This window comes from Temnothorax nylanderi, unplaced genomic scaffold (genome assembly GCF_030848795.1).
Source record: "Temnothorax nylanderi isolate EJ_2023f unplaced genomic scaffold, tnyl_v1.0 TNYL_tig0110_pilon, whole genome shotgun sequence".
In the NCBI taxonomy this organism is placed as follows: Eukaryota; Metazoa; Arthropoda; class Insecta; order Hymenoptera; family Formicidae; genus Temnothorax; species Temnothorax nylanderi.
In genome coordinates this window covers 579599-594267 of record NW_027249172.1, presented here as the reverse complement: position 1 = coordinate 594267, position 14669 = coordinate 579599, and the positions used below count along the sequence as shown (strand labels likewise).

Below are 14669 nucleotides of genomic sequence, written 5' to 3'. Positions count from 1 at the left end.
CGGAATTGCGTAATCTGGGTACATGGCAATTAAAAAAAATATACGTTTCCTGCGAATCTTAGTTCTACTGACGAGTCCTTTGAACGAGTTTGACGATTTTTCCTGGACGATAATGTCGAGACGCTAGTAATTTTCGAATTCCGAATAGGAAAACAATATATCGGGGAAATTCATTGCGAAATTACATTTTTTGTTACTTGACACTTGAAAATTATAAAATTATAAAATTTCTGTTACACACAGGAAACTATTTATTGAATATTGAAATCCAATATTTAATTATAAGAGAAATTTTCGATACATGTCAGTAATGACAATCTACTAAGTAATACGGGAATTTGAAAAAGTGATTTCCTAATTGTTTTGACGTAAAATATGGAAACAATTTGGAAAATTGTTCCTATATCATGTATTACGTACTCTCTCAGCATTAATCTAAATTCGCTTTCTTGGAATAACGCAGAGGTACACGTTTTTAAAAACACTCCGATTATCATCCGCATAACTTCTCTGATTAAATGTTTACAACCGTGATATATGGTGGCATAGTTTCCTGCGATTCTGTTATTCGTTATTCATTTTAATTTATTTTTCCTTTCAAAGATGCTGTAGAAAAATGATTCGTGACTATTATCGTATAAAACGCTAAAAATATATTCTTTATTAAGTCTAATACGGAACAGCTGTCAAAAATGATTGTTGTACAATGTTTCAAGCCATTGTAAATCGTAAATAGCCATTGTAAAACAATTAAACGAGATTTAAAAACCTAACCAAATTTTTAAAAACAAAAGTAAAATTTTGTCCCCAAAAGAAATTCTAAATCTTAATTCTTGAAAAGATTTTCGTTTTCAATCTTAGAATTCACAAACTATCAGTATCTCATATTTTTATTGCAATTTTTCCCTCAGATTCGACTGAATGTAAATATTTGTATGTTCTGATTACAAATCGCCATGCACACACATATCTAAAGCAGCGCATTGCGCATCGAGCGCTTGTGTGTTATTTGCGAAATATTTTTCAACAAATCGCGAGACTCCTCTATCGCACTATTCATCGTTTATTCGCGATGTTTATTCGCAGGTTCATTCATCATCAATCATTGAATCGCCACTGTCCGCGCTTATCTTATCTTCGGCGATTTATCGCGAGGTTTATTCGTCGCTACATTTTCCAGTCGTCATTCGTAATCCCACCTTTGCGGAATCGGGTTGAATACCTCTTCGTTAACGTTAATTAATCTTATTCCTTAGGGGCCGAGCACGGTGTCACGGCACGTTCGTGCAAGACTGCGCGACCACCATGACAGGTTTCCTAAATCAGGATGGTACTTGATTAATAGGGTTTTGCCACGGTTTATGAATTTCTGTATCGCTCACAATGAAAAATTTTCGTCCCGCCGTGACTTCGAAAGTTCGAGGCATAAGCGACGCTCAGGATAATGCGCTTTAGGAGATGATACGCCTCTTTTTTATTTACATTTAATCGTTCAAATTACGTTGAAAGCAGTGAAAGTTTGTTTTTCCGATAATACAATAACTTCCTACGTTTCCAATTAGCACGAGAAAAGTGTGGAAGCACGTATACCGATATACCCCACGCATCTAAAAATATAAATTAAACTAACCACCCACCAAAAGGAAGATTTAATGTATTTTTCTATTTGTATTTTATTTTTTTCATTTTGCTCGACAATTTATAAATATATATGAATTCTCTCCAAGAAAAGAAGTAATATATTTACGATATATTCATAAGTCTCTTTTGAAGATCGACAAAAAAAATTTTCTCGAGTATAGAAAAGATTATTCATATACATTATTATTCCTGGGGACATATGTGTCTTGGTGGCAGCTGCAAATGATAAATCAACGCGAGATAAAATTGAATCTTCCGAAAACAGAAAAATAGAATAGGCCGGGAAAACCAACGGAATACAAATAATTTAGATCAGTCGAGCGCATGCTCTTTTTATTCTTTCGAGATACACAATTTCCTTTTTTTTTTTCTTTCTTTCTTCGTTTCTGTTTTACGAAACAACTTCCTCTGAATGCACTCGACAAACGGAAGAGATACTACCGCGTCAAGCTTGCAAGCACCGTCGACTCCGCGCTTTACGATCCTCTTCAGCGCGACTTGTACGACCTATATATTCCTATCCGCGAGAACGTGACCGTGAAGAACGAAGGAACGGGTGAAAGAGCAAAAGTAAACAGTTTATTCTATCCGAGTAGATTCTAGTATGCCGACAACTCCTTGTCAATTATGACGAAATATAATCTCGAGGAAAATTTGAATATGATGCGGAAAGGCGATTTGTTCGGATTGATTTGCGGCGAAAGCGTGAATGAGCGACGGGATAAAAGAGTAAACACTGCCGTTGTACTTAAATCAAATCCAGGTGCCAGTCATCCGCAATCGATACGGCATATAATGCCAAAGAGAAGCTGTTGTCGGATAGAATGGCAAGAGCCAAACTATTTGCATTGTTCCGTGGATATAGCGGTTCGGTTATAATTAATCATGATCAAACCTCTTTTCGTTCGTTTTTTAAACACCCTATTATATTTTAACAACGATATATAATATAACGGAAATTATGATATAATGTATTATAGCGTAACAAAAACCAATGATAGGCGCAAAGTGGCATGTGAAAAATACGATTACGCTATTTAATATTAAATTAAATTATATCAAATCGATACTGTTAAAAGGCGCTTTGAATGAAAACGTTTTGTAGGAATTCCGTTAATTCGTAAGTCGCGGTTCCATTATACTTACCGAGGATTGAATTTAATAGTATTTAATAGTATTAATAATAATTAATAGTATTTAATGATAATTATTTATAGTATATCAATAGCAATTATTTCATAGTATAGCAAATAATTGAAAAGACACGTCAAGGGTAAAATTAAAAATTTCGCACTTTGTCTATCTTTACGATGCATGAAAAGACAAAGATGTATAGAATTAGCTACATATTATTCATTAACATTCATGAAAAGGATCTAAAGGAAAGAAATACTGTAGCCCAGACGCAATATAATAGGGTACAACCGGAAAATATAATGAAAGATGCAGGGGTTTATATACGAGGGAAGCCTAAAACATTTATTAGAGAGAAAAAGTAACCCCGCACATATATCCATATTTAATTATAATTCTAGTTTCAAAGACAATGAGAAATTAATGAGCGATCGTTTGATCGTAAAATACGGTTCGATAATACCACAAAAAGGTGTATACTTTTATGCATACCTTTGGCGTTATTATTAAATCGTTTCGCGCTCATCATTAAGGATACGTTAATATAAAAAGGCATTGAAATACGTAATGTGCAAAAATCTCTGGGCGAGAACGGATAAAAAGAAACGATACAAATTACTCTCTACAGAGTGTCCCGAATCTATCATTCAAATTAAATCCGGCGAGGAGTCCACGAATAAAAAGATGACTTAAACGTAGGACGCCTTTTATACGTAATTAGTGCTCTGGTTCTAGACAGTATCGATTTACCGATAAAAGTCTTTATGCAATCCACGTCAGAAAGAGTGTACTTTCGCCGTAATTTGATAGTTTCGGGCTAATCACTTTATTTGTTCTCGTATGAGAAGCGATCCTAGGTTACGTAAGCTTCTTTGTTTCGCAACAAAGGACTGTAAACTAGAGCAACTTTTCTGTTTCGCAACAAAAAAGGATAAAACTAGAGCAAATTACCTTACAAGAAGCTCAATATGTGCGAAGGGGGTATAATGAACAACAATGTATACTTTTCGGTAAAACAGTTTTATATTTCTTCACATTTTCGCGCACAAATACATCTTCTCCATTGAATATATCACAGATATTTAGGGCAACAACAGGTGTTAAAGCTCGATCGTGTAAGAATGCAGCACGTTTTGTTACATCTGAAGCTGCGAAAATCAATATAAAGTGAAACGAACGTACGAGTGTCAAGCGAATTGATCTCGAGTTATTGATAGGGTTGTTTTTCTCTGAAACTTTCATCCGAATCGATCTTTCGGTAATTTCACGTCATGCGATATTTCTATTATTCTATTGCTCTTCAACGTACTTTCTAAAGCTTCGATATCCGACTGCAATATTTAATTTAATCGTTATCGCGTGTTATTAGCGCGAAATGATAGCAAACGTAATTTATAAAAGATGTTAAAATTATTTTATTATTAATAAAAATAATCGCAATCGTATAATAAGTCTCGCTGCACATGATGCATCATTGAACGCCGCATTTACTTTATTACAAATTATGCACATATTCGAGCGTTCTGTATTTGCTACATACGGATTATTATTTGCATTTCACTAAATTTTAACCAAAGCTACAATCGTGATGAATGTCGAGGTATGATTAAAATCATAGCGCTTATTACTCTCTACGGCTTTGAGCGTTTTGTGATAATATTTCCTCTTGCATACATACACGCATATCCGTATGTTATTTTACGCGTAACAGAGAAAACGTTGATTTGGAAGAAAATCATTGGGATTCGAAGATTATCATTTTTTCAAGACCTGATGCGGTATAATTGCTAAAAATTAAGTTTTTTGCTATAATATTTTTTATTCGTGTAGCTGCGAGATCTCATCATATTTTTCTAAATTGCTGAAATTTAATCAATTTTAAAACTACGATATTCTTCTAATTATTTTTCTTTATGTTAAAATAGGTATATTGCTTGTACGCTTATACATTATCTATCGTTATATCTTGAAATCGCAAAAAAACTGAATTTCGCAGTTTTCCGTTCGCGAGTTGAAGATAGTAATTAAAAATGATAACATTGAAAAATATTCTCCCAATTGTTCTAAGCTATATCTCGAAAGAAATATAACTCACGTAATTACGTACGTCTGACAGAAATATTAACGATATGAATTTTAGAATGGTAATTATTAGTTTATCGCAAGTAGAAAACATAGTAGACGAAATAATATACCTTACATATGTTGACAAAGTAACAAATATCTAAAACTTGTTCACGATTCTATGAAACAACTAGATTCCTCTATGAAGAATATGACAATAATATATAATATTAAAATAATTATATAAAATAATATAATTCATACATTTTCGCTGTAATATACATTTATATCCCTGACAAAATGCCAATAATAGATTTTCTCTAATTGCGCTTTCACATATAACTGATCAAAAAGATGTTTCAGTTATGCACGAAGATTGTTCCGCCGCATAAATATTTCATAGATTTTAATATTGGTAATATAAAAGCTACATATTCGTTTCACATCTTGACAAATATAGGAATAAATTTTCATTTTAACATCTTATTGACAATTTGAACTATTACTTATTGAAAATCTATAGCTATACTAGCTAAAGTAGGCACTTTCTAGTACCCTTATGGTACATTAACTGTTTCAAATATTTATAAGACATTAATACAGTCTTATCTCTGCTCTATAATTATATCCGAAATTAAAGAAGGAAGCTTGAATACACACAAAGGAAGTAAATGACGTAAAGTAAAATAAAAAGGAAGTAAAAATATTTTTAGCTCTATCCATGGCACGTAAGAAGGCACAATTAATATAAGTCCGGCGCCAATAAAAATATGGAATGTTATTTTTATTAATGTTATTTTTCACAGCAATATAAAGTTACGCAATATTTTTACGGACGTGGTAAATCTCACTTTGCACGGGAGATTGTCAACCCGTATGAATGCAAATTTCGATATGTTGTATTAAATTAACGGAAAGAATAAATAACTTCTTGCGTTTTAGTCATGAGTACATGACATATACAAGAAATAATGTGAATGTATGAGAAAACAATTTTAAATCTTGGCGTCTGACTTATAATAATCACGCGGGTAAGAAGAAGCAATAACTACATTTCGTTTCTTGTTCTAACATCGCCATCGTATTTGGATATTAATACTTGAGTCTCCTCTCCTCTCCATCTTTGTCGCACATAAACGAAGAGTCCGATAAATAATATTAGAATTCCGATTCCCCCTATACCAAAAAAGGTCACAGTACCTAATGATGGAAGAATTAAAAGTAACTGAACTTGTTTCGCGTAATCGGCAGTTATATTAGCCTCTTGAGTAAACCACAGCATCGGGATGTAAGTCATGCTTATATTCTCGAACATCCTGAAAAATTGCAAACAAACGTTCTGTCATCTGTTATCAAATTATTTACAGGTCTGCGCACACATAAAAAAACTATAGCGCATATCCAAATAGGATCCTTAATATAATTATATTAATATTACAGTATCTTTTCTAACAATTTAGACGTTTTGGTTTTAATTACTCAAAGCAGTTTCGATATAAAACATTGTTAAAAATCGACATTTTAAATGGAATGGAAATTCGTCTCACTTTGGATATTTTTCTATTAATAATAAATTTTGTTGTTAATTGTATAGATATAGTAATAGCTCAAGAAAATTTCGTTTTCTTTCCTCAAGTTGTCATAATCTTTCATAACGGTTTGTTATTTTTCCAATAATATCTTTTTTTCTTTTTTGCCTTATGAAATTTTTTATGTGCTAATAATTATCTATGCTGTGTCTGCTTGCTACTTACCTCATATATTCCACCGGTTCAAGCAATATATTTAACTGCAGTTGAGCCTTAACTAAGAGTGGAATACCTGTGGTCTTTAAAATTTCTTTCATGTAATATTCGTCACATACTTGCTGTTTGCATTCACAGTAATACTTTACATAAGGTACTTACCGGTTCCAGGACGATCCATAGTTCGTGTTTTTGCTTATTCGGCGACATCCCCGTTACGTTCTCCCTGTAGCCCGGGTCTGCTAGATAAAAGTGCGGCATACTAACGAAAGCCGGCGCCCCAAATTTGCAAGATGAAATATTTAACGTTCCGCTAGCTCCACAATCCCCATGGGGACAATAACATTGTCTCGAGGGTACATTTTTACCATTATCGAGCATATCTTTCCTTCCGATATACTTATTTCCTGTTAGACCTTCAAATTTCGTTGTATTTTCGTGAATTGACAAATCCAAAGACCTAAACAATAAACACATTTTAATGCGAATTTTTTCATTAGTGAAGATTTGATTTTGAAAGAATTAAAATTAACTTTTAGTATCAATTCGTTACTATTTCTACATATAAATAACTTATATTAATAAATAAAATTTAATAGATGTAATAAGATATAAAGAGCACATGTACTCTCCAATTTGTTCAAAATTTAACATTGATCGTTTTAAAAACAAACTGATTTTTATATTCTTGATATAAAAATTAACAGCGCGAAATTCAGCAAATGGATATTTAATAATTAAAGTAGTGCATCATTCGTAACACAATTTAACACAGGTTTTCATGTTTCAACTTAAATGATATGTATTATAATGTCTTTTAGTACTCACGTGCAAATATCAGGGATAAATATAGATACTGTTGTATTATGTATTTCAGGTGGCCAAAAATCCCCCAACGATCCACGTATCCTACCACACGAACCCTCGTAATTATTCGTCCGATTACTGTAATTCCACTCTTTTAGCATTCCCATATCATACAAGTTGGTTGTGCCAGTTAACATATTGAATGTGCCGTCGTAGCTATCCGACTCGTTTCTCTGTAAGAAAAAAAAACAATGGTTTACGTGATCATATTTGAGACTACTCGTATGTCAAATTGCTCGATGCATAAGGTTCGATTCATTGAACTCACCCCGTAGAACCAGGCGAATTTAGAATCCGGTAAAGTGGTCGCGTTCATCTTTCGCGCGATGTCCAACAACGTGTCGTTGAACCCTTCGAATAACAGCGCGTTCACGCTTTTAGTAAATACTAACTTCTCCCCTAAACGCTCCATAACCCCGTTGACCAGCTTACGTACAAGCGGAGTCTTATGTTTTACCGAAGACGCGATCGTCTAAAATTGAATATTACAGTGTAAATATATCGATAGAAAAATTATGCGGATTTAGTTGCCAAATAATTATCACAAAATAATCGTTCCTTACCGCAGCTATTGGATTTAAGTTGGTAATCTCGTCAGTTAGACTACCATTGGACAGGGACTCTTCAAAGAGCCAAGTCTTCCTCCTTTGAAACGTGACAGTTCCATTGTCATCATTCCATACGCGTTGTACTTTAGTATCGACTTCTCTGCGAAAGAGACACGTGCACACCTTAAGTATTCATGTCCTGCACTTTTGAAAAGTAGCAGAAATTTTATGGAAGTTACGTTACCGAAAAACGTAAGGCCCCAATTCCTGAAAATGTGGTTTCACTGATTTTGTCTGAAGGTACTCCTGCGCATTAGTCCAATTGAACATGTAGAATTTGAAGTACATCGGAATAGGAGTCTTCACCCAGAAATTAAAAGTGAGAGACTCTGACGTTAACGTCATTAGCTGCATGAAAAAAATTCATGGATTATAAATATGTGATCCTTACTTATATATATATATATATATATATATATATATCGTTTGAGATAAAGTTTCTCTGGTTCTTGAATATACCTTTGCAAATGTCAAGTCATATAGTATAGTGACCCAGAGCGCTCCTACGATTATGCCAAGCAGCATAATCACCAAACCGACGATTGAGACGATGAGAACTTTTTTGTAGGATCGCGCCATTTTTACGGGAACTACAGGTCTGAAAAATAAAAAGAATAACAATCAGTATTTCTCTCAACTTTTACGACACGAGAACTTCTATTCGCTGTGCCACACACGAAGATCAATTACTATGGCATTTCTTTAGCCACGTAATTTATAGAAAATTAAAATTGTTTGGAGTAAACAGAAGTTCCATTCAGCATCGTAAAATAAATGTCTCGTCGAACATCATAAAATAGATCAATCCCAGAGTTTTAGAACAGTATAGGTTTGTGATAGGTTATAATACTTTAAGAATGTCTTTTGTAAACATGAGCAAAAAGAGAATTTCATGTCCGAAAACTGGAATTTTGACACAAATTGTCATCTACGAGAGATGGGCAAACTGTAACGTTTTGCTACAAAAATATTTTAATTAGAGTTGGAGTTAGAGTAACATATATTTGCGACAGAGAGAGAGAGAGAGAAAGAGAGAGAGAAAGGTTATGATACATTTAGGAATATTTTTATAAGGAATATATTTATTGAAAATCGCGATCTTTTCAGTTTTTGCGATGTCACTGACCACTGTCTGCATAAAAGCAAGCAAATTGTACATATTTTGTCAAATATAAGCTCAAATGTAATTCAGGAATGTAAGCTCAAAAGCTTATCTGACTCCTGACAGATAAGTCAATTATCAAGATAGATTTTTATTAATTATTAGGAACTATTATATAGGAACTTAAAGAAAAGCTTCTTACAAATAATGCATGTTGTTACACTAGTCGTGCGGTTACGTGCAAAATCAGTCGGTGAATGACAGCTTAGGTATGCGAAAGTTATCTGAGAAAATGGAATGTATCGGGTGGTCAAGGCAAACGTCTCTGACGTGAAACGTTTGCGCGTTGACTGAAATCGTTATGATCGGGTGAAAGGCAACTCGTTACGCTTCGATTACGCTCCGATTAACGTTTTAATTGAAATTAAGTAACTCCAGGAACGCGTATAGCCGCCGGTCCCGCTCGCGTAGGGAGCATTCTGCGGTACTTCGTGGACACTGTATACATTGCATGTCATTTGGAGTCGAGCGGAACGTAAACAAGGCGATTTCAATGATTTCATCGACAATGTATCTCCCCGCGGAAAAGCGACGTTCGCGACCCGTAATTGGGCTGGCGTTTACACGGAGTACGGACGTACGGAGTCTCCCATCCCATATACCGGGTGTATACGCTAACCTATATTACCGCCGTTTATCTCGGTGACAATCGAGAACGGGCGAGATACGAGACATCAAATTTTGTCTCACGTTAAACGGCCCGCAGCGGCGCATCTCGATCGCAGAAGATCGTTATTTTGTCACATCCTTGCCGAAAACTTTACAAAATATCATCGGAAGACGAATGCAGATCTCTCTACTTTTCTATTTTCTCTACTGCACTACCAGCACACTTTCTGCACTCAATACTCTGCATATATAGCGGCATATTGTAGTTTCTTATGGATGAAACTATTCTTTTGTTTTTTACTTGGGACGTAATGATGTAATCATTGAACGTCGGAGATGTGAAGGAAAGTATGCGTTGCTGCTCGACAGAGCGAGTGTACAAACGTGCGAATATTTAAAATAAAATAACAAGCTAGCCAAATCATGATTAAAATGTGTATCATATTGTATTAATCATTGTATCAATTAAAAATATTGCTACTTTGATATAATACGAAGAATTCAAATTAGAGTAAATTCTTTATTTTGAAGTATGTATATGAATTGAGGAATTTTTATATATAAAATATATTTTTTATATTTTGTATAAAAATGTTTTATAAAATATTTTATATTTTATTGTTTTATATATAATATATAAAATGTATACTATATGTATACTATTGTATTTTAAATTTTCTCCACTCCCAAAATTATAAATTTTAATATTGTACATTCTTTAGTTTATATCTAGTTTTTTGTCAGTTGGTTTTTCAGTCAGTCTCTCAACTTGGTATTCCCATTAATTTGCTTTTTATGAAAAGCGATATGAATCTTACATCTTTACGTAATAGTACCGAACGTTACGTTACTCTCCGCGGAATTTTTTATAAGCGAAAGTGTTAATTATACTGGACGAACAGTGGGCGATGACTGGCGATGCCATTGTTTCGAACATTATTTTAATTAGACGGCTGCTTACTTGTTTCAGCGCTGACTACGTAGTTACAGAAATATTTGAAATAACAATTACAGAAACTGCAATAACTAATGATAAAGAAACTTATCTAGCGTATCGCAATTTATCTATTATTCGGAAATCGTTGAAGCTTACTCTTCTATCGGGACATTTCCGATAACATTCCAATTTTCTATTCTTCTGCTACTCCTTGCCTTCCTGCCCGAAGGTTTTCACGATGTTTACGATTTTCCTGAAGTAATTATCTTCCTCGTTCCTTTTTACGTGCGTACGTAACGAATAAATAAATCTCTATATAATGTTCTCTATGATTTATTCAATGCATAACGTACGTCTATCAGAAATAGAATTGCGGGGAAAAAGAAATAAAAAGGGATTGAGACGATGATGAACAAGATAAATAGATGAGGAAGAAGCTAGAAGAAATATATAAAAATGTGATTTCATTAGATGTCCTTATAATTTGACAGATATACTTTATAACACCAGAAATATTATCTAAAAATTATATTCTATACTTTTGAATGTGTTTTTGATTCCAATATGTCCAATCTTTGACGGTTTTTCGTTCGAGAAGGTTTTATTATAGAAACTTTAAAGAGTCGGTAGATAATAACAAGAGATATTCCAATTACACTGACTCGCGAAGATTCTTACCGCACTGACGTCTCCGTAGAAGTTGTATACATGCGCGTTTTAGGAGAGGGCTCCTTTGGGACTGACATTTCGATCTCAGCCATTTTTCTACTCCCTCGGATGTCTCAAAGAATCCGAGGAAGAAGTAAAATATACAGCGGGCCGCCTATTCCTCTCCACCGAGAAATTTAGTTGCACGTTTCAGGCGCGATCCCGCGCGCGTCCTCGAGTTACTTAACTTACTTTCACACTAATGGTCACAACAAATAGAATAGAAAGTCGCCGTTTCCCCGAAATCAAAATATTATTTCCGTGTATCTCTCCGTGGATGCTTATCCGTGTGTCACAATTAAATAACTGTTAGGCACAAAGTCTAGTCACTAATCGCGAATATCGATGATGACGAACGGGCCGAGAGTGATGTCGGTATCGATTGTTAGATCTCGAGTGCTTTATTTCCGATAAAATTGAATATTATGAAAAACGAACGGATTGCCTTACGTTTATCAAGTTAAGATAAGATCCCCTTCGCGGCAGCTACGAGATATTTCTTCGATCTCCCCTGACATACCTTCGACAACGATGGAAATCTTATTTTGTACGATAATTCATTCGGGCAATCTACCGAGATCAATATTATCTGAACTTCTCTAGATTAAAAACGGCACGTTACGAAATGACAATCGGTAATCTTATACATTTATCGCATCAAAAACAAATCGCGCGAGTCCAAACGAAACTGAAACAACGCGAGAAGAGCTTTGAATACAATTCCGGGGTTCGTACGCGATTTTTTCTCTTATTCCACTATCGATGGACGAGTAGCTTGCAAGCACACAGATGACGTTGATTCCCTTGATGAGTTAGCGATGAATTAGAAATATCGAGATTTTCGCGAGGAACTGTGTAACCGGCACCTGTTAGTGCGATCCTATTCGCGGTCTTCCTTAGCACACACGATGTCTCTTCCTCTGTGCCATTCCCCAACTATATACACCTTACTTTACATCCTCGCCGTCTACTAAGACGGTCATCTCGACAGCAACGACCATTTCGTGAGATATGACGTGCAGCTTCCGTGTAGAAAAGTCGAAGACTATTTTACATAACGAGCGCAATGCGCAAATGGAGCGCAGATATTAATGCGCTGGATGACGAATTAATGACTAATCGTTTGGTGGAACAAATAATGGAATGACGAGTAGGAGGAAAGGAGTATTTTATCATGACTATATTAATAAGCACCGCGTCTATCCTTTGCCGCTCAAAGTTCGGATTTATTCATGCGATTGCAGGCGTGAAAGATACGTGAAATAATAAATATATATATATAACACGTACTCGCGGATCGCTCGAGGCGTTGATAAAAACGTGCCTGCACCAAAGATTCTTTCAATTAATACGTCGAACGGAAAATGATCAAATACTATTCCGAGAGTATCATGTAGTCGATGATAAATATTCGCAAAATAAGTCACGTTAACTTACTTACTCGAAAGGAATTATTAAATATAATTCAGATGACTTTGGACAGTAAAATTATTGCGAAATCCGTGAATTTCGGCCGAGAAAATAGCATAAATTCTTCAAAATCTAGATTCTTAAAAATAATATTTGGAAACTTATAAATGAATATCAATGCATTCCGTAATAAGTAAAATAACTTTATACTGAAACTCGTCGGATTAAGCAATATTATTTTGTTTTTTTCTTCTACATTTATTGAGTAATTAGATTAAACCTAATAACTATACTTCTTAATGATCATAAAATTCATTTACGTAATGCTCTATATATTTATCGTAACTCCTATTGATAGTTATATCTATTATATAGATATCGCGAAACAAACTTTTTTTCATTCTATGATTCATCGCGGTGTACTCGTATTTAGACTTTCCTATCTAAACTCATTTACATATCTCTCCAGTGTAAAAAGAATATGTGCATTTGAAGCAATTTCATTTGCACAACGTTCGATATATATGCATAGCTCGTCTTCCAAACTCTTTTGGTATATTACATGATATACAAAATTATATAACGTACAAAACATAATCAACAGAAAGTAGCTTACAGCACAAACAGAATAATTGCAAAGAAGTTATTAATTATTTATTCCTATTATATATAGCTTGTTTTATCTATTATATCACTTATATTTATTATTTTGTCTATTACAAATATTGTTACAGTTTAATATACATTGCAAATATATGTCAGCGAGATTGCTTAAAATTTTTCGCGCTTGGCTGTCGGATGCGTTATAAACATGAAGAAATTGTGAAAGTGAAAGCAATGAGGAGAAAATATCTCTCCGGTAATTGCGTGTCACGACTCAAGCACATCCGAAAGGAAGCTATCTATCATATCCTGCTACACGACCAGATGGAGAAACGGCACACGATTCACGTTTTAATTCGTATAAAATGATCTACGCTTGCGGACTGCAATTTAACAAATCGCGTGTCGCAACATGTTTTTAATTTCCATTTTTTAGTTTTCTAGAGAATCTTAAGAATTGATTGCTTCACAAATGCGAATGATAAAAAAGGGGCCGTTCCCATAAATTCCGCGTTTATTACGTAAACGAGATTAAACTCAAATCTATATATGTTCCTTCGTAAAACAACAAATTACGCTAATGATACTAGTGCGTAATAAAAATAGCCGTAGTCCCGTCAAGATTTATTTTCTTATCGTTCCTGTCGATACATTTCGATTAGCACTTTATATAACAGCGCGTAATTGCAAACACTAATCGTCGGCGAAATTTTTTTGTTACGAACGATAAAAGCAATACCGTCCGCAACGTAATCAATCCTTGAATCGACAAACAAGGGTGTTTCCGCGATTCAATTATAGCCGATCGATTCGCCGATGGATGTACGAGATAATTGGAGAATTTGTCGATCGTAATATCGTTTCGGCGATCGTCTCGTATTGCCTCATCTCGACATAGCATCGATATTAACGGAGCAAAATTCGGGGAATTCGATAAGAGACCAAGCTGGATCGCGTAGATTCAATCAAAACGAAAGGATCCTTCCTACGCACCTGTTGTCTTCGAAATCGAGATGCACCTCCCGCGTTCGTTTCGCCGGTGCACCGACGTGCGTGACGCTCGACTCGAGTCGCGAAACAAACGCGCGGATATACACGCGAGCTCGCGCGCCGACTGAAGTCGCGGACGCAGATTCGCGCAACGGCGCAACGCAGCGCAGCGCATTGCACACGCTCACACG

The 14669-nt window shown here is 34.8% G+C and overlaps 1 protein-coding gene across 8 annotated transcripts; it reads right to left on the bottom strand.

Moving 5' to 3' along the window:
* Positions 1-3776: 3776 nt before the first annotated feature.
* On the bottom strand, positions 3777-14637 carry LOC139776052 (protein croquemort). 8 transcript variants are annotated; one of them, XM_071712493.1, is made up of 9 exons: positions 14482-14637; positions 8519-8657; positions 8244-8407; positions 8015-8159; positions 7720-7923; positions 7413-7624; positions 6747-7044; positions 6594-6667; positions 3777-6155 (listed from the first exon to the last, which is right to left on the bottom strand). In XM_071712493.1, exons 2-9 carry the CDS (start codon positions 8636-8638, stop codon positions 5888-5890), a joined length of 1485 nt encoding a protein of 494 aa, XP_071568594.1. In that variant the 5' UTR covers positions 8639-8657; positions 14482-14637; the 3' UTR covers positions 3777-5887. The 8 variants fall into 8 exon arrangements, with proteins under 8 accessions (XP_071568594.1, XP_071568592.1, XP_071568596.1 ...); XM_071712491.1 differs by lacking the exon at positions 14482-14637 and adding an exon at positions 12427-12514; XM_071712495.1 differs by lacking the exon at positions 14482-14637 and adding an exon at positions 12342-12484.
* Between the last annotated feature and the right edge of the window lie 32 nt (positions 14638-14669).